Consider the following 20,122-nt stretch of genomic DNA (forward strand, 5'->3'; position numbering starts at 1 on the left):
GCCCTGGCTGTCCTGGAACTCACTCTGTAGATCAGGCTGGCCTCGAACTCAGAACTCAGAGGCTGCCTCTGCCTCCCAAGTGCTGGGATTAAAGGCATGCGCCACCACTGCCTGGCTCATTTTTTTGTTTTTTGTTTTTTGTTTGTTGTTTTTTTATGTGCATTGTGTTTTGCCTGGATTCATGCCTATTGCATCACATGCCCAGTGCCCAATGAGATTAGAAGAGGGCATCAAATCCCCTGAAACTGGAGTTACAGATAGCTGTGAGCTGCCATGAGGTCTGCAAGAGCAGCCAGTGCCCTAACTGCTGAGCTGTCTCTCCAGTCCTGACTTTGTCATTTTCACCAGTCAGCTGATCAGCAGTACCTTATCCTAGTTTTCTTTGATTCTAATTTCTAAAGAGGCTGTGCATTTTTACACGTTTACGATCCGTTCATATTTCTATTAAGCTCCTTGGCTTACGATGGGGCACCTGCTCCCAGCCATAACCCAGTTGAAGCCAGTACCTAGACCTGGGTAGAATTTAAAATGCATCAAATACATCTATCTTACCAAACACCCTGCCTTAGCCACCATGTACTTGGTACAGGGCACCTGCCCTCTTGGGAGCACAGGGTAGACCAGGAGCTATGTTCACAGCTGCTTCCCAGCACCAACAGAGAAGGTAGAGCCACACACTGCTAGCCAGGAAAAGACCAAATGCCAAAGTCTGGTATACACATATGCATATTGCTTGTACTGTGTCCTAAAATAAGAAATCCAGAGCAGACCCAACTAAGTTCAGGAGCAGCTGTAAAACCAACCACATTCCTGTGTCATTTGTTTGTCCTGTTGGGTCATTTGTCTGTTTCTACTCTGTTGTGTAGGAACTCCATGTTTGTTCTGGACGATGTAGATTGCTGGTCACGTGTGTCACTATTGATGAGTTTTGTTAATTTTAATTGACTGTGGACAGAGCTACTTTTGCCTCTGTCTTAGTCCCTGTTCTATTGCTATGAAGATACCATGACCAAGACAACTCAAGCAAAAGAAAGCATTTAAATGGGGCTTGTTAAGTCTCTCCTTAAAAATTAGTTTATGCCGGGCGTGGTGGCGCACACCTTTAATCCCAGCACTCGGGAGGCAGAGGCAGATGGATTTCTGAGTTCAAGGCCAGCCTGGTCTACAAAGTGAGTTCCAGGACAGCCAGGGCTATAGAGAAACCCTGTCTCGAAAAAAACCAAAAAAAAAACAAAAAGTTAGTTTATCGGGGCTGGTGAGATGGCTCAGTGGTTAAGAGCGCCGATTGCTCTTCTGAAGGTCCCGAGTTCAAATCCCAGCAACCACATGGTGGCTCACAACCATTCGTAACGAAATCTGATGCCCTCTTCTGGAGTATCTGAGGACAGCTATAGTATACTTACATATAATAAATAAATACATCTAAAAAAATAAGTTAGTTTATCATCATGGCAGAGGAACATGATAGCAGGCAAGCCTGGTGCTGGAGAAGTAGCAGAGAGACAGAGACAGACAGACAAACAGACAGACAGACTAGACTTGGCATGGACTTTTGACACCTCAAAATCCACCTGCAGTGACATACTTCCTCCAACAAGGCTATACTTCCTAATTCTTTTAATCCTTTTAAAGAGTTCTACTCCCTGGTGACTAAGCATTTAAATATATGAACCTATGGGGGCCATTCTTACTCAAACCACCACAACTTCTGACTCTGTGTCCTCCATAACTTTGACACTTACACACACACACACACACACACACACACACACACACACCCCTCATCCATTCATCACCCATTTTCTACCCAACCAACCACCACTTCCCCCAATCCATTGTCCAAAAGTCCCCTCAGGCTTGAGCTGCAATGCAGTTCTTAGCTCTCAGCATGTTCCAACAATCCAGGGGTGCCCCAAACAACCAGGTTTAGGTCTGCTCCCATGGACAGGATGTAATTTCTACATGAACATTCAGGGAACCTCTGGAAAAGTCTTTTAGCAACGTGTGACTCCACAGAGTCTCTTGTTCATAAGACCAAAAGTCTCACCCCTCCCAAGGACTCTGGGCATGTCTTATCTCAGGGCAGTTCAGACATTCAGTGTTGCAGGATTTGGGGGAAGATGTAAAATTAACATCTATCTATAAGCAAGGACAGCAGTGATGGCCCAAAGAACGGCTCAAACCCATTCATCATGATGAGCAAATGAGTTTGCCGGGTTATCTAGGCAGGGATGATGAACTAACAGGTACTGCACATACCCAAGTCACCACCTACCAACCAAGCTCCTACTCTATGTGCCTCTAAGTTGATAGCAGAGTTACTGTAAATCTGGGCTTACAGTATCTACCATCTGCAAAAGCAGCAGTGACTAGGAGCTCCAACAGCATAAAGCACAGACAAAACCAGACTCTCGGATGCTTTTTTTCATGTGCATTTCATGGTCCTTGTTTTTGTCAGGGATTCTGCTGGTCTCCATAAGCTGTGTTTGGTCATAAGGATGGCTTGTTTTGCTATAGCCTGACTCATAGCTAAATGGAGGCTTGCAGTGCCCACCTATCTGTGCACGCAGCAGTGTACATGTCTCTTAGGTATGTGGGGAATCAATGCAACTTCCCAGAGATATGCAAAAGGATAAAGCAGCCACTAAGCATTGCTTGGCAAAGCTGAAGTTCCTGCCTCCCCCGTTTAACAAGAAGATGGGCTATGTCAGTATGATCTCTGAGAAGCTATGAATGGGTCCCCAAAACGTTGGGGGAAGGGTTGCTTTGGTTGTCATTGCCACAGAAGAGAGTGCAAGTGGCATGGGCCCCAGATGGGAGTTCTCTGGAGAGGAGGTGCTGTCACCACAAGCTTTCTGAGGTAGACTTGAGTAGGGTGCATTCCTACTGAGAAGGTGTACAGCCGTTGGCTGTTCAGCGGCACCTAGGCTATGGCGTTGTTGGCCATTTCCTGAGTGTGAATAGACACAGGGCACATAGCAACACCCTCAGGCCCTCATAGAAGCCCCTGGTGCCTGCAGCATGATGTCCAGGATGAGGCCGCTGCAGTTCATTACATCCTCCTCCGCGCACCCTGGGCTGTGCTTTGCTACTATGCAGAAGACCTGCGCCTGAAGCTGCCTCTACAGGTACGGGGGCCGTAAGGGCAGAGGGAGAGGATGGGGACCCCCGCTCAGGTCTACATCTGACTGATCCCGAGGCTTAAAGCCCAAAAGCCCAAGAAATCACTCCTTGAAGCTGTTTCCACTTGGAGATCTCTAGTTTCCCTCCTGTCTGCTGTCACATGCCTGAAAACACCCCGTGGCGTGAACAAGGGATCATGCCCTGACCAGCAAACTCAGGAATCAGGAAGACCCTGGCAGTATGTAGGGTAGCCATGACTGTAAGCTGGCTGAGTTCCCTGCAGGCCCAGAGCCCACAGGGCCATCTGCTGAGGCCACTCCAGCCTCACGTGCGCAGGGTGAAGGGCAGCAGTCATTTGGTGCCCTCAGGTTGACTTGCCTGAACTGCTTGCTCACAGCGGGCTTTACCAGCCTGGCGTGAGGCTGAGACATGCTGTTCATTCCCTTTCACTCCCTCATGGTAAGAGTAGCTCTGGTCTTCAATTTAACAGGCCAAGTCACTCTCAGAGCTTGTGACCCCAGGCGGGGAAGGGTCTATAGCCGGGTAAATCAGTAAGAGATGCCCCCTGTTTGAAGATTTGGTTGGTTTCCTCCCCAGCTGTGAAGATCTTCCTTGGGACAATTTTCTTTCCAGGAGTTACCCAACCAGGCCTCCAACTGGTCAGCCACCCTTCTGGAGTGGCTGGGCATCCCCAATATCCTGCTGGAGCACGTGCCTGACACGCCCCCCGAGTATTACTCCTGCCAGTTCAAAGCAAGCAAGCTGCAATGGTATGGCACTGTGGTTCTGTGGAGCCCAGCAGGACAGCCTCCTGTGGGTGGGACCAGCCCCATAAGAACCAGGATGTGTGAATGAGACTGTGAATGAATTAACTAAACGTCATGCTTTCTCCCAAATGCTCTCCTCACCTGGGATTTTCAGAGAACACCATCTGAGTCCCAGGTGCCCTACTGAGCAACTGTGTATTGGTAAGCTGCCTGCATTAGTCAGGATAGGGTGGCTGTGCTGTGAGACTGGCATGCCCCCAAATCCTAGAAATGGACACACCAGGCTCATGTCAACAATCCATTTCTGTTACCATAACACAATACCCAAAGACTGCTGAGAAAAGAAGTCTGGGGGCAGGGGAAATGGCTCTACAGGTCAAAGCACTTGTCATGCAAGTCTGTGTTCAATCCCAGGAACCTATCAAAAAAGCCAGATGTGAAGGTGTGCTTTGGTAATCCCTGTGGTGAAATGAAGGCAAAGACAGAATTGCCCTCAGGTCAGCTAGCCTGGAGTATATGTGCAGCTGAAACTGAAGACACCCTGCATCAAGAAGGTGTCTTGGTGCTGGGACCTCTACACACACTGTGGAATGTAAACACATCATATACACACTGCATATATGCACATACAAAGAAAAAAACAGGAAACTGGAGCTGATATGCAGTGATTACCGCTAGCCTCTTCTTCCTTCGCACTGTACAAAACAAACTGCTCTTTAAAAGAAGAGGTTCATTTAGCTTACAAGTTAGGAGGCTGAAAGTCCAGAATTGGTGGCCTTAGCTGGGCAGTCTCGGGCTAGATATAGCAGCTATAAGACAGCACAGTAGAGACAGAAAGGGAGAGGACTGGGCCCAGAAGGGTAGACAGAGTTGTCTTAGTTCCTTCAGTAACTGAATCTCCCCTGAGACCAAAATTAATCCCTTCTGAGAGTGGAATCCACATGACCTCATGCCCTTTCCCACTCCAACCCTTTTTGAGTTAGATTATTGCTATGTAGCTCTGGCTATCCCAGAACTCTATATATAGACCAGGCTGGCCTTGAACTCACAAAGATCCTGCCTCTGCCTCCCAAGTGCTGGGATTAAAGGGGTTTGGCACCATGCCTGGCTTGCCCTACTCCTAAAGGTTCCGCTACTTTGATACTTCACAGCACATAAACTCTTGTGAGACACACTCAGATCGCCCCCACCCCCCTCAGTGGCCCATTCCTTGCTCTGATCCTGTGTCCTGGGTCAGTGGCTCCTTTATTATACCTTCCCTGAATGGTGAGGGAGACAAGATGTATAGGGACAGCTCTTCCTCACTGACTCCATTCCTGAACAGAGCCAGTATGTGACCACACACACACAACCTGCAGACCTAGCTTCAATGATTGTCACCTCCAGTAACAAAGAACTGAGTATGGTCTGGCACCATGGTTGTCCTCCTGGGTCTCTGGGTTGTGGGTTTCTGTCTGTACATGCTCTTCTCCGACATGTTTGCTCTGATGTCTTTACTTCTGTGTGGCAAAAATCCCATACCTTCTAACCTCTTGATTTTTCTCACCTCTGCAGGTTTCTTGGGAGTGACAACCAAGACACCTTCTTCACCAGCACCAAGAGGCATCAGATTGTAAGTGCAGTATGTCTGCTGCAGACTCTAATCTGACCAGGCTCATAAAGGCCTGATGTATCCCAGCTACCAACCCTGAGGTCTTTATGGCCATCATAAAACTTTCTGTAACCAGAAGGCTGAAGGCTTAGAGACCATCCCTGATCTTCGTGCAGAGAATAATGATATGGCCTGGATGGAGAGCAGTGGGGGCAGGGCGTGTCCAGACTGCACTGGACCAAGTGAGAGCTAGCTCCCTCCACTGTCCCTCCATAATCCTGGGGCCCAGAACAATATCTGTTTATGGACTTTTGAGGCAGACAACCAAGATACCAGGTTCAGGTGAGCTGATCCTGCTGGCTTGCCAGAGCAGACAAGGAAGAGATCTCAGTATACGCTAAGCCAATGTTAAAATGGGGCTATAGGGGCTTTAGGGTAGTAGTTCTCAACCTGCAAGTCCCTACCCCTTTGGGAATCGAATGACCCTGTCACAGGGGTCACCCAAGACTATCAGAAACCACAGGTATTTACGTTATGATTCATAACAGTAGCAAACCTACAGTTATAAAGTAACAATGAAAATAACTTTATAGGCTGTGGGGTGAGGGGGGTTTCCCACAACATGAGGAATGGTATGAAAGGCTGCAGTATTAGGAAGGTTGAGAACCACTGCACTGGGAGGTCTGCTCTAACAGCATGTGGCCAGAAAGGGTCTAGACAGGCCTGAGCCACCACTTACGACCCCCAAAGGACACTGTTTCCAGTGGCCTCCAAAGCCAGAGGTTTTCTGCCCCAGACAGGTATCCTAACAGAGCAGACCCTATTGGAACAGGGGTCCATGCAAGCCATGGCATGACCCAGGTTCTAACCCAGGCCAGACTCTAAAGCCATGTGACTCTAAGACTTCTGAGTTTGTAAGATGAAAGAATGGCCGGGCGTGGTGGAGCACACCTTTAATCCCAGCACTTGGGAGGCAGAGGCAGGCGGATTTCTGGGTTCGAGGCCAGCCTAGTCTACAAAGTGAGTTCCAGGACAGCCAGGGCTATACAGAGAAACCCTGTCTCGAAAAAAAAAAAAAAAAAAAAAAAAAAAGAGGAAAGAATGACTGTTATTCCTACCAGTGTGCTCAGAAACATGTGGCTAGGACATAGAACCTGTGTTTCAAGACCTTGGGGATACTCCATCATTATCACTGATGGATATTGATATCCATCAATATCATTATCTGTCACTGGGGGCCAGAAGAGGTCACCCAAGGTTTCAGCACCAAGATGGGTCTCCCATCACATGACCAGTGATGGGTCTATTCCCAACCTATCCCACAGCTATTTGAGATCCTGGCCAAGACTCCATATGGGCACGAGAAGAAAGGCCTGTTTGGGATTGACCAGCTGCTGGCAGAAGGTGTATTCAGTGCAGCCTTCCCTCTGCATGACGTGAGTCTCAGGGCCGGAGGTTGAACCAGGGTGGACTGTGAGTTCCCACAGTAATATTGTCCCCCTTAACTACAGGAAGCAAAAGGATCTTGCCCTCTGTGACTGCTACCCTGGGGTCAGGAATGTCAGCTGCATAGCCTTGGAATGTGAAGTAGTCAGAGCTAGAGGCTGAAGGGTCAGCTTGGTCCCCAGAAAATGGACCAGGCCCTACTCCAGGTGCTAAGCTGGGCTCCCCAGGGAGCATCTCTCACTAAGGAAGATGGGAAGGTCTCTAGTACCCTTCTCCCGTCCCAGAAGTCTGGGACAGTGGCAGAGAGACATTTGCTACACCAGCTGCCTGGCACTGCCCTGACACCCATACTACCGTCCTTGCTACAGCCCACATGTAGGTCAGGCTGTTACTCATGCCCCAGCTGTTCTGCAGCTTCTACCACACAGGAGAGGTCTGCAGAGTAATTTCAAAAGGTCTTGAGTCATATGGGCACAGGAGGCCCTGGGGACAGTCCTGCTTGATATCATGTAGATAAATGAAGTGAGTGTAGAAATGTCAGGTACCCACCAACACACACATACCACACAGACACACATACATACATACATACATACATACCACACACACACACAGAGACATACATACCACACAGACACACACACATACATACATACATACATACTTAGATACATACCACACATGTGCGTGTGCACACAGACACACACACACAGACATACCACACACGGACATATATACATACTACACACCACACACAAGCACACACATACAGACAGACAGACATACTATACATGTGACACACAGACATATATACATACATACATACATATATACCACACACATCACATACACACAGACATACATACATACTAGACACATGACACACAGAGACATACATAAATACATACTACATACATACTATACACCACATACAAGCACATATGCACAAACAGACATACCACACATATGACACACAGACATGTATACATACATAGCACACACATCACACACAGAGACATACATACATACTAACATACTACACACATGACACACAGAGATATACATAAATGCATACATACATACATACATACATACATACATACATACATACCACACATGCACAAACACCCACACCCACACACTTGGGTGGCATCACTCTTCCTGTCAGCTGAGCTGGGATGCATGGGGAGAGGCTCATAGCTTAGGTACCACATAGCATCTGTGCCAGGCCCGGAAGACGTCACAGAGCTGTTGGTCAACCTGCACCCCAGCTACTGTCCTGGCCAGCTTTCAGATGCATCCCTGACCTGGACACTCAGCAGTCCCAGGAAACAAGGGAGCTCAACTTATATTTTCCTCCAAATTCTTCTTGAGTCATCCTGTTACGATTCTCCTTAGAACATCATCCGCTAGGGTCCAGGCCATTGCCTGTACTGAAGTGTGAAGCTGTGGGTTTGGGTCACCACTGAAGTTCCCATACCTAGAAGCATTCTGCGGGAGAACTAGCAGGCAGAGGGGAAGCCCAGTGGAGAAGCCCAGACCAATGTTCTCTTATTCCTAGGGCCCATTCTCTGCAGTCCCAGAGAGCTCACAGGTCCTGGGTCTCATCCAACGCCAAGTCTTATTCCAGCACTGGGCTCGCTGGGGCAAGTGGAACAAGTACCAGCCATTGGACCATGTGCGAAGGTACTTCGGGGAGAAGGTGGCTCTCTACTTCGCCTGGCTTGGTGAGTCTTGTCTCAATGCTTGGTCCTTGTGTTATAACAATCTGCCTTCTGGGATAGCTCTACTGCCTGGCCTTACTCCCCTGATAATACAACAGACACTAGGTACTGCACTGCCAGCCCCTTAGTTTGTGAGGGTCCCTTGTGACCCCAGCTAGCTTCCATAGACCCTTTTGGGAAGCTTCCTCAGGAACTCCTATCCTGAGGGAAAGGAAAAGACATGCCTATGGAGGGGTCTGCCCCAAACCATTCTCTGCTTTTCTCAGGCCGCTGGCACCTTCAGAGACTAGCTGCCCTCCCTCGGGCCTGCCTTCTGACCTTTCTTCCCCATCCTGGGATTTGCCTTTCCTGCTTTCCAGTATGACCATGTTGGAGGACTTCAGGGAGGGCGGGGGGAGGGGGGAGGACTCTTCATCTAGGCTCCAGACAGATTTTATAGGTGTCTTCCTGGCCTCACAGGGTCAGTAGGGAGGGACCAGGACATAAGACTAGGGTCTGGGCTGACACTATAGGAAGCAGGTAAATGCATATTTGATGGGTGTGGGTACCTCAGAGGACCTAGGTGTGGTCCATTGAGATGATGCCCAGGTAGGGTATGGGGGAAGGGAGGGTCCAGAGTGACCCACACCTTCTCTGGGGCTTGAACTGCAATAACTCCTGTGCCTCTCAGAAAGACATCGGTGAACAGTTGGCTAGAGATGGGCAAGCGCTAGGAGACAATATCAGGAGATGAAAGGCCCAGTGGAATGGAGTCAGAGGGACACTGGTACTTAGCCAGTGTGGTGAGAGAGTCCAGAGATGAGGGCAGATGCTCAGAGCCAAGGGCAGTGGCCAGGGGACACTCCCGAGTCTCTCAGGATCCTTCCAGATCCCTACTGGGCTAAGCCTGAGCTCCAGAAAGCGAACACATCCCCAGGACATCCAATTTCTAACAGCTGGATGCTTGTGTCCCCTTTCAGGGTTTTACACTGGTTGGCTCCTGCCTGCGGCAGTAGTGGGCACAGTGGTCTTCCTGGTGGGATGTTTCCTGGTGTTCTCAGACATACCAACGTAAGTGGCTTCTCTTCAGCTCCTAAGCCTTCCTGTGCCTCATGAGGGTACCCAGCTGTGGGATTCCCAAGCACCAGGCCCTGTGAAGAGCTGGGGTGGAGGTGTGTGGCAAGTGGAGGCGTGGATCTGTTCTCCTGAGGTCACGGCTAGAAGGCCGACTGGACAGAGATGCCCCAGGCTGACACAGGAAGACAGAGGTGCCCCAGGCTGACAGATGGTCAGGGGAGTCCCCATGATGGTTCTGACACTCATTTTTTGTTCTCAGAACAGTGTAGGCTTTTCCTATAAGTGCCTGGCTTTGTGGTTTACTCTATTGTGCAACAGAAAGTCTAAACAGTTATCTTTTGTTACTATTGTTGCATATATTCAGAAACAACCACTTTTAAAAGAGGTGCTTGGTGGGACTGGAGATGTAGCTCAATTGTCAGAGTGCTTGTCTAGCAAGCAGGAGGCCTTGGCTTTGGTCCCCAGCACCTCGTAAGCCAGATGTGGCAGTGCACACCCGCAATCCTAGCACTTAGGGGACTGATACAGGAGATTCAGAAATTCAAAGAATTCCTCAGCTACATAGCAAGTTCAAGACCAGCCTGCAATACGTGAGACCCTGTCTCAAAAAGTAAAACAATAGCCAAAAGTTCTAGGGCTGGAAGAGCAGTGGTGGTGTGAAGGGGAGGTGGGTATAGCTCCCGGAACTGAGTGCACATCCCACAGGCAGGAGCTGTGTCACAGCTCAGACAGCTTCGACATGTGCCCGCTGTGCTCCGACTGTTCTTTTTGGCTGCTCTCCAGTGCCTGCACCCTGGCCCAGGTATGGAATGAAAGCTGGGGTCAGGGTGGTGAGGGCTGGCAGCTCCTGTAGGTCCCGGCCCCATGAATGCAGAGCCCTCAGCGAGCTCTGTCGGCTGTTGTCCCCTAACCTGGCATTCAGGTTAGGTGGTGTGTATGACTCACAAATGACTGACAAGAGTGTCATGGAGTTGCTCATGCTGCTGTTAGCATTAGCCATATGGTTGTCAGTTTGCTTTCTATTGTTATAAAATACCATGTTCTGATCACAGCCCAAAATGAAAGGAAGTGTCTTAGGGTTTCTATTCCTGCACAAACATCATGACCAAGAAGCAAGTTGGGGAGGAAAGAGTTTATTCAGCTTACACTTCCACATTGCTGTTCATCACCAAAGAAGGTCAGGACTGGAACTCAAGCAGGTCAGGAAGCAGGAGCTGATGCAGAGGCCATGGAGGGATGTTCCTTACTGGCTTGCCTCCCCTGGCTTGCTCAGCTAGCTCTCTTATAGAACCCAAGACTACCAGACCAGGGATGGCACCACCCACAATGGGCCCTCCCTCTTTTGATCACTAATTGAGAAAATGCCTTACAGCTGGATCTCATGAAGGCATTTCCTCAAGGGAGGCTCCTTTCTCTGTGATAACTCCAGCTTGTGTCAAGTTGACACACAAAACCAGCCAGTGGGCTGGAGAGATGGCTCAGTGGGTAAGAGCACTGACTGCTCTTCCGAAGGTCCTGAGTTCAAATCCCAGCAACCACATGGTGGCTCACAACCACTCACAATGAGATTTGATGCCGTCCTCTGGTGTGTCTAAAGACAGCTACAGTGTACTTACATATAATAATAAATAAATCTTTAAACAAACAAACAAACAAACCAGCCAGTATAGGAAGTAAGGACAGGAACCTGGAGGTGGGAGCTGAAGCAGAGGGCCTGGAGAAATGCTGCTTCCCGGCTGTTCACAGCCTCATGCCCAGCTTTCCAGCCTTTCTCTTCCTTACCTTCTTCCATTGCTTCTTTCCTCCCTTCCTTCCTTCCTGTCCTCCTCGTCAGTTCCTCTTCTTCCTCTTCCTCATTCCTTTCTATTTTAGTTTTTCAAGACAGGGTTTCTCAATGGGGTGGTGGCGGCAAACTCCTTTAATTGCAGCATTTGAGCACAGAGGCAGGCAGGTCTCTGTGTTTAAGGCCACCTGGTCTATAAAGCAAGTTTCGGGACACAGAGAAACCCTGTCTCAAAACCCCTCACACACACACACACATACACACACACACACACACCCAAAAGATCACATCGAGGGTGTCAGGGACACATCTTATGAGAGTCACAACCCCACCCCTCCCCCACCAAGTCTGCAAACTTCCTGTCCACCTTGTGCCCAGCGTTGCCCAGTTTCACTGACTCTGAGAAACTAAAGTCTCCTCTCCATGTGCTCAGGTCAGACAAACCCAAGTCAGGCACACGTGAGACTGAGCTATGGGCTGAGGGTGTGGCTTACCTGCTGGAATTCTTGCTTAGCTTCGGTGAGACCCTGGGTTTGACCCCTTGCACCACATGAACAAAGGTGGTAGTGTGCACCTGAGATCCCAGAATTGTGGAGCTGGTAAGGAGGATCCGGAGTTTGAGGGCATCCTTAGTTGCATGGTAAGTTTGATGGTATCCATTTTTGGTGTGTGTTTGAGATTTATTTATTTATTACTTTATGTATATGAGCACACTGTAGCTGTCTTCAGACACCAGAAGAGGGCATTGGATCCCATTACAGATGGTTGTGAGCCAATGTGGTTGCTGGGCATTGAACTCAGGACCTCTGGGAAGAGCAGTCAGTGCTCTTAACCACTGAGCCATTTCTCCATCTCTTTGACTGTATTCTTAACCAAAAAAAAAAAAAAAAAAAAGACATTCCCGAGACTGAAACTAATTACTGTGGCTGCTGGGTAGACTCCCTTTCCTGTGGATCTCGTGCACTGTGGTGGTCCTGCATAGATACTCCAGCTCCAGAGAACTAGGACCATCATCAGTCCTTGGGAAGAAGACCCGGAGTCCCCTTTTCCCTCTAGGCTGGGCGGCTCTTCGACCATGGCGGCACCGTCTTCTTCAGTTTGTTCATGGCACTGTGGGCGGTGCTGCTTCTGGAGTACTGGAAGCGGAAAAACGCCACATTGGCCTACCGCTGGGACTGTTCTGACTATGAAGACATTGAGGTAAGTGAGCTGGGCTGGGTGGCTTCTGACGAGGGTCGCACCCCCGTCGAGCATAGCTCCCTTTCAGGAGAGGCCTCGGCCCCAGTTCGCTGCAACGGCCCCCATGACAGCCCTGAACCCCATCACGGGGGAAGATGAGCCCTACTTTCCTGAGAAGAATCGTGTACGCCGCATGCTGGCTGGTTCTGTGGTGCTCTTGATGATGGTATGGGGGTCCTGCCACCCTGCCTCCGTCCTCTGCCTCTGTCTTCCTGAGCCACAAGGGTTGTTCCACTCTGCAGCTCCAAAGACCCTCACTGACCTCCAGAAAGGCGTTGAGCCCAGAGCCAAGCTATGGGCTCTCATAATGGGGTGCACATGTATATGTACCATGAGGGGTTCTGGAAGAGCTTCCGAACCATTTATGGCACAGGGCACCCATTAAACAAGGGAATGGACTCAAAAAATGAACCCGGGGCCTACTAATCCCTTTGGTACTAATCTTCTAGCCAAAGATTGCTTAAAAGTACCCCAGTCCTTTCCAGGTACCGTGGGTCCCAATTCAGGGCTGTAAGGAGGTGGGTAAATAGGACAGGGACACAGTTCTCCAACACTACCCAGTATAAGAGTATAAAAACAACATACAGTAATCACCTGGCATCCTGGCCTCCCTCCCAGTCCCAAACTGCCCCACATCGGGAGTCCCCCATGGGACGCAGGCAGGCTGCAGATAGGAGCCCCTGGAAAAGGAACCTATGTGCTGTGGACCCAGAGGCTGTGGGTGCTGGGGCCACAGCAAGGGGCTCAGGACCTCCTTGGTCCTGCAGGTGGCTGTGGTGATTATGTGCCTTGTATCTGTCATCCTGTACCGGGCCGTCATGGCTATCATTGTGTCCAGGTCAGACAACGCCTTCCTCTCTGCCTGGGTGAGTCTCTGCTGCCTGTTCTTCTGACCCTCCCACCCCACCGGTCCTGTGCCCGCTCTGATCGCTTCTTCCCTATCAGGCTTCACGGATTGCCAGCCTCACAGGGTCAGTGGTGAACCTTGTCTTCATCCTCATCCTCTCCAAGGTCTATGTGCTCCTGGCCCAGGTCCTAACAAGATGGGGTGAGCACTGCCCTAAGCAGATGCAAATGTGAACTGACCAATATAGACCCTTATTCCCAACAGGGTTTCTGGGCCTTCCCTGCTAGAGATCTGCTTAAAATGGCACTGGCAGGGAGGGGAAGCCCACGGGCCCTCAGGGGGCCCTGCTTCTCCAATCTTCCTCACCAGGTCCTTCAAGCTTGTGCAGCCCTCAGGTGAGACCAGACAGACCCTCTAGTAGTGCAAGGACTCAGACCTTCGTCAGATGGATTAGGGGCAGGTCCGAGCTGAGCTGAGCTGAAAGCACCCCAAATGTTTACCAAGTGTCTGTACAGCCTCTGTATCCATCCCCAGGAGCAAGATGCCCCTCTCTCTGCCACTGTTTCTCTGCCTCTATTTGTCTCTGTCTTTGAGTTTCCCCAAGAGCAAATGCTAAGTGGAGGCCTAACCACTCATCCTGCAAGGCTTTGCCTATACCAGCCCCAGCCAAGATCCCGAGGAGAGGGGACAAAGCAACCTCAGGGTACAATGACCATGCATGGGAAGGGGCTAAAGGACTAAGGGAGTTCTCCAGGGAGGCGCCAAGGCAGTTCTCACCTAAGGGGCACAGCTATCAGCGTGGCAGGGAGAAGGAGCAGTGGCACTGGGGCTGGTGTATGCGTTCCCACCGTTGCGGGGGCTTCGGGTCCCCCTTTCCTCAAATTGACCTTTTATGTTTCCACACTGGTCTTAGCAAGTTTTTACATAGTAGCTCCGTCCTTACTCAGCCTTGACCAGGAAGTAACTTTGGCCCTGGATATCCCTCCAATTCCCTGACTCATCTGCACATATTCTAAAAAGATTCATGTAATGTGTGTATGTGTGTGTGTGTGTGTGTGTGTGTGTGTGTGCGCACGCCTGTGTGTGCTCACATGCCATGGCTCATGTGCACTGTGGCACACGTGTGGAAGTCTGAGGACAGTTTGAGAGGGTTGTTGCTCTGGGGATGGAACTCGGGTCGTCAGGCTTGGTAGCAAGCATTTTTATTCGTTGAGCCATCTTACTGGCCCTGTATATACTATTTTAATGAGGATGCAAATGTTTGGCTTTGGTTTTGTTGCCTTGTTTGTTGTTTTCTGTCCACCACTCCAGACATTTGTAATTGTATCGGTTACTTCTTTTGCCACAACTGTGATCAAGATACCAGACAAAATGACTTAAGGGTGGGATGATTTATTCCCAACCAGTTTCAGAGGTGTCAGTCCATCCTGGCAGGGAGGGTGGGGTGCTCAGGAAGGAAGGAGGGGAATATAGAAAAGGGTCAGGGAAGGACACCTGCTTCTCCAGGAAGGCCCTACCTTTCACCAACTGCCAGTATTATCAGCATACGATTAACCCAGAGAAATTGATCCATTGATAAGACCAGAGCCCTCTAGAGCTACTCTCTGGAAACACCCTCATGGACAGACCAGTGGTTGCGCTTTGATAATATCCCAGACATCTTCCAGGCTAGTCAAGCAGACAGGATTTACCTCCACTCTGATCAACGTTCGTGCTTTCAGATAAGTTTGAGATTAGAAGTTTAGGACTGCTGTATGTTGACCCTCTCCTTTAATGAATTTCTTTAAAATATCTGGACAACATGGCTTCCTCCTCGCTCCGGATGGTGGGGCAGTCTCACGGGGAAGGGGGCAGTGCACTGTACACTGGCCAACATCCCTGGGGACTGAGTGAAAGCCCCAAATGCACAGAGATGCACCGGACACAGACCGAGTTTGAGGATGCCTTCACCCTCAAGGTGTTCATCTTCCAGTTTGTGAATTTCTACGCCTCGCCCGTGTATATCGCCTTCTTCAAGGGCAGGTAGGTGATCACCCTCCCAACATGTCTCCCCTCCCCTGCAGCTATGCTTTGCCCCACAACTGCCTGGTATGCTCAGCAGCGGGTGGCTAGGGCAAAAGCCCTGAGAAAGACTGACTACCACTGGGCTCAGAGGGGACAAGGGTCAAGTCTGTGTGGCTCCCAGGCCAGACCTCAGGGGTGGGAAAGAGGGAGGAGACAACCAGAACCCAGTCCTTCACAGACTCACACCTTGGATCCTGGCAGGTTTGTGGGATACCCGGGCAACTACCACACCTTGTTTGGAATCCGAAATGAGGAGGTGAGTGTGTTGGGGATACACCCAGACAGAAAATGGGGGCAGGGCTACCTCCAGACTCACGGAGGCCTGATTTTGCTGCCATTCTTCCTGCTCACCTTTCACCATTGTCCAAGCCAGTGACAATACCTATAGCTGCTTCCCAGGACTCCAGCACTCTTGACCTCCTTGGCCCCAGGTCCTGATTCAGAGCCACTTGCTCACACCATGGGGGTGTAGCCCTTCTCTCCTTTAACCCAATGCACAATCAAGAGGCATCTGAGCCCTTAGGACGCCCTTTGTGAGCACTGTCAAGGTCCCTGCTGTGAGGACACTGAGGTCGGTGCCCCACAGCCTCGTGGTCTGGGGTCCTTCCATGGCTGCTCTCTTCCACCAAGCCTAGTGTGCTCTGCTTGTCCTTGGGACCCAGGGATTGGGAGAGCCTGGCTTCTCAGGAGGCTTTTGCAGAAGATGGCATGTGGGTTCCCCAGGAGGTGACAGAGCTTTAAGACACCAAGGCATAAATACAAAGAAGGAGTAAGGAGTGAACCCTATTATGTTGCCCAGACCCCCCAAGAATTGTCTCTACACTTCTGGCCTTGCTGAGGGCTAAGCAGGATTAATCAGAGGTACAGGGAGTGTGGCAGGGACATCTGGAGCAGTTCGTTGTGGAGCTGACCTTGGAGAGCATGGGGTCTAGCAGCCATCACGGAGTATCAGGTCTGGAAGAGCCTTCTCTTTTATGAGGAGGAGGGAGAGCAGCAATCTTCCCAGGGCCTGGGCCCATTACTTCATCTTCCTGCAAGATGGCTCACCTCCCGAAGGGAAGCTGTCCACCTTGCACGGAGGGGAAGGAACTGTGGGGTTCTGGAGAGCCAGGGAATACTGCAACCTGGCCTCTTCCTCAGGAGTGGTGGCTGCTGTGCTGCCATATTAGCTAGTTCTTAGCTCTTGGTGAGATACCCAACTGAGACTGCTTAGGCGAGAAAAGGGTGACTACTTGCTCTTGTGTTGGAATTATTCAGGACTCTGTGGCTTAGAGAATGGCTGGATCGAAGCCCTCACCACAGGCTAGGTCCTCATGGTTTTCTATCTGGTGAGGATGATATCCCACAGTGTGGCGGAGCTTCCCCTGCATGGCACATATACCCAGAAACTCCCTGGCTCTGCCTCTTCACGGACCCCACATCTTGGGTCTTTCCTGAAGCCTATGGCTACAGTCTACAGCCAGCCAGTGGTTGTTCCCATACATGAGTGAAGTGATGTGGGAAGGGCTGATCTCTGCAATCCTCAAGGTAGTCCAGGCATGTCCTATGAAGATGTGAGGGCAGAGATGCCATCTTTGGAGCAAAGAGAAAGCTATGTGAGTGTGTCCCTGGTCCCCCCTCCCCCGTCAGCTAACCAGCACTTATGTCACTGCAGTGTCCAGCTGGAGGCTGCCTCAGTGAGCTGGCACAGGAGCTCCTGGTCATCATGGTGGGCAAGCAGATCATCAATAACGTGCAGGAGGTTCTTGTCCCGTGAGTCAACCTACTCTGCCCGGATACCTTCTAGGGACCAAGGTTTCCTCAGAATGCTCAGAGAGTAAAGGGGAGGCAGGATGTGTCAAACCTCGGGACTTCTGTCATACAGAAGAGGTCTACAACAGCCTATCTCATTTGTTGCTGTGTCTGGGGTATTGGAGAGCCTGTCACCAGCACTGCCACTGTACTGTTCAGTGAAGGAAGGCCACATAGGCCAGCATGTATTCCCTACCAGCACGAGAAGGTAAGCCTTGGTCCTCAGGCTTGACCCCTAGACTCGTGCCTGTTTTAGATTCCCTTGATAGGGACCAGCTCCCCATCTCTGTCCCACTAGCTGGAACTGTGCCCCACCCCCTCTTATAGGCTGGAGTCCTCCAAAGGGCCTGCCTGGGGCTAGTGTCCCACCTGGAAGCTATACTAACTGAGATGTCCACTACCATCCTCAGAAGGCAGCATCGACAATGACATGACAACCATAGCAGTCCCTCTCTGGAGGCCTCCAGACTTCTCTGACAATCTGTGGGCCCAGGAAGTAGAAGGTGTAGCTGAGTGTCTAGCAGATACCTGTGTCGCCATACAGTCTGATAAGCGACAGACACACTTGATCTGTGCATGATATCTCACGACCTCTGACCACACCACAGACACTCAGGACTGACACACACCTCCCAGGTGTGATGTAGCCATCCCACCTATGTGGTCCCAGTATCATAAAACCAATACATCTGGCCTCATGGCCTCTGCTTTCTGGGGACTCGGCTGTTACCCTCACTAGCTCCTTTCTAGCTTTGGTTTGGTTCCATCCCCTAAAGGTCCCAGGGAGCTGGGTTGACTTTTTGGAAGACACATCAGGGAATCAGAAGAGCAAACTGTATCATGTTCCACAGAGGGGGGCCAGGGCCTTGGAGGATTTTTTTTAAAAAAAGATTTATTTATTTTATTTATGTGAGTACACTGTTGCTGTCTTCAGATACACCAGAAGATGGCGGTGGATCCGATTACAGATGGTTGTGAGCCACCATGTGGTTGCTGGGAATTAAACTCAGGTCCATCTGGAAGAGTAGTCAGTGCTCTTAACTGCTGAGCCATCTCTCCAGCCCAGCCTTGGAGGGTTTTGACCTGTAACAACTACAGCCCCTTGCCCTGCCCAACCTGGCCCCAGAGAACAAGAGCATCCAAGGTGCACGTTCTCTCAGACTAGCTTAAGTGTTAGCTAGATGGAGCGGCCATGCCATTTCCCCCCACTTTCTATCTGCAGAAAGCTGAAAGGCTGCTGGCAGAAGTTCTCCAGGGGCAAGAAGGCTGGCACGGGGACCCACCCAGCACCTTGGGAGGCCGACTATGAGTTGCTGCCTTGTGAGGGGCTGTTTCACGAATACCTTGAAATGGGTGAGATCTGCCATTGCAGCCACTCTGGCCCTGGCCTACCCTGAAATGCAATGTGCCATTGGGGGTGTATGTGGGTGTGAGTTAGGCTTGCAGATATCCTGAGAAGAGATGGGGTGGCAACCGAGCCAGGGTGGGTGGGAAGACTTGGGGAGGCTTGGGAGCTGAGGCTGTGCATTAGGGAAATCAAGTCCAGGGACAGGGCCAAGCAAGGCTCTCCAGGTTGTGAGGGCAGGCACACCTGGGCCATGCCAGCCTGGATTTTCTCCAGTGGTTTCTTCAGTTAAATCGCCAGCCAAAGTGGTGGCCCATACTCAGGGCTTGAAGGATGAGATAGTTTTGAGGGCAGGGTTTTGTCTGACTAACACAGGGAGATCTGGCACAGTCATAACTTAGCAGTGTCTCAGCAGAACCCAGCAACCAAAAGCATAACCAGTAACTGTTGCAGACTCACTCTGTGGATAAAAAAAGGTAGGGCAGCTTCCAGGGTGATAGTATGTATCCTCACGCCCTGCACAATGGCCAAGGAACTCCCTAGAAATTTTATAGAAGATCCTGGGGATAAATGGGGACAACAGTTTTTAATCCAGAAGCAGGTTTTGCTCTCCTTCCTGTCATTAAGAGTCCCTGACTTCAGGTGTACTGGGTGGCCAAGGAGATTAGAGCAGTGCCCACCAAGGCTCCCAAGCCCAGGGGGTAGTCAGTGGCTCTTGCGCTGAATACAGCATGAGGGGAAGAAATGGATTGAAATGAACTGCCCGATACCCTGGTGGGCAAGCTGGGAGTTCCTTCTCCATCCCCCATCCCCCCACCTCCTGCCACCTGTGGTCTGAGAGTTTTACCAGCTCCTGCTTTGCAGTGCTGCAGTTTGGATTCGTCACCATCTTCGTAGCTGCCTGCCCGCTGGCGCCGCTTTTTGCCCTACTCAACAACTGGGTGGAGATCCGCCTAGATGCGCGCAAGTTCGTGTGCGAGTATCGGCGCCCAGTGGCGGAGCGCGCCCAGGACATCGGCATCTGGTTCCACATCCTAACGGGCCTCACACACCTCGCGGTCATCAGCAATGTGAGTGCCCGGCTCGCCTGCTGGGTGGTGCTGGGTGCAGGGTGAGGGTGGTGGTGGTGGTGGTGGTGGTGGTGGTGGTGATGGTGGTGACGGTGGTGACATCGCTCTGACCCTGCGCCCACAGGCCTTCCTGCTGGCCTTCTCCTCCGACTTCCTGCCACGTGTCTACTACAGCTGGACGCACGCCCCTGACCTGCATGGCTTCCTCAATTTCACGCTGGCACGAGCACCGCCCACTTTCACCTCCGCACACAACCGCACTTGCAGGTGAGCCAG

The 20,122-nt window shown here is 50.8% G+C and overlaps 1 protein-coding gene across 8 annotated transcripts in view; it reads left to right on the forward strand.

Moving 5' to 3' along the window:
* The window catches only part of Ano7 (anoctamin 7), a 30,509-nt gene that overhangs the window by 7,995 nt on the left and 2,392 nt on the right, over positions 1 to 20,122 (forward strand). For 7 of the 8 annotated variants that reach the window (XM_006529733.2, XM_006529736.2, XM_006529734.2 and 4 more), the window contains 17 exons: positions 3,021 to 3,128; positions 3,757 to 3,893; positions 5,445 to 5,502; positions 6,807 to 6,917; positions 8,489 to 8,654; positions 9,611 to 9,701; positions 10,413 to 10,509; positions 12,547 to 12,690; positions 12,758 to 12,895; positions 13,497 to 13,595; positions 13,675 to 13,777; positions 15,487 to 15,598; positions 15,842 to 15,896; positions 17,295 to 17,392; positions 18,654 to 18,784; positions 19,641 to 19,846; positions 19,971 to 20,113. In XM_006529733.2, coding sequence (XP_006529796.1) covers positions 3,021 to 3,128; positions 3,757 to 3,893; positions 5,445 to 5,502; positions 6,807 to 6,917; positions 8,489 to 8,654; positions 9,611 to 9,701; positions 10,413 to 10,509; positions 12,547 to 12,690; positions 12,758 to 12,895; positions 13,497 to 13,595; positions 13,675 to 13,777; positions 15,487 to 15,598; positions 15,842 to 15,896; positions 17,295 to 17,392; positions 18,654 to 18,784; positions 19,641 to 19,846; positions 19,971 to 20,113 — 1,997 coding nt within the window. The remainder of the gene's footprint in view (positions 1 to 3,020; positions 3,129 to 3,756; positions 3,894 to 5,444; positions 5,503 to 6,806; positions 6,918 to 8,488; positions 8,655 to 9,610; positions 9,702 to 10,412; positions 10,510 to 12,546; positions 12,691 to 12,757; positions 12,896 to 13,496; positions 13,596 to 13,674; positions 13,778 to 15,486; positions 15,599 to 15,841; positions 15,897 to 17,294; positions 17,393 to 18,653; positions 18,785 to 19,640; positions 19,847 to 19,970; positions 20,114 to 20,122) is intronic. The other variant, XR_003956191.1, reaches the window with a different exon arrangement.

Source organism: Mus musculus, chromosome 1 (assembly GCF_000001635.26).
Source record: "Mus musculus strain C57BL/6J chromosome 1, GRCm38.p6 C57BL/6J".
NCBI lineage: Eukaryota > Metazoa > Chordata > Mammalia > Rodentia > Muridae > Mus > Mus musculus.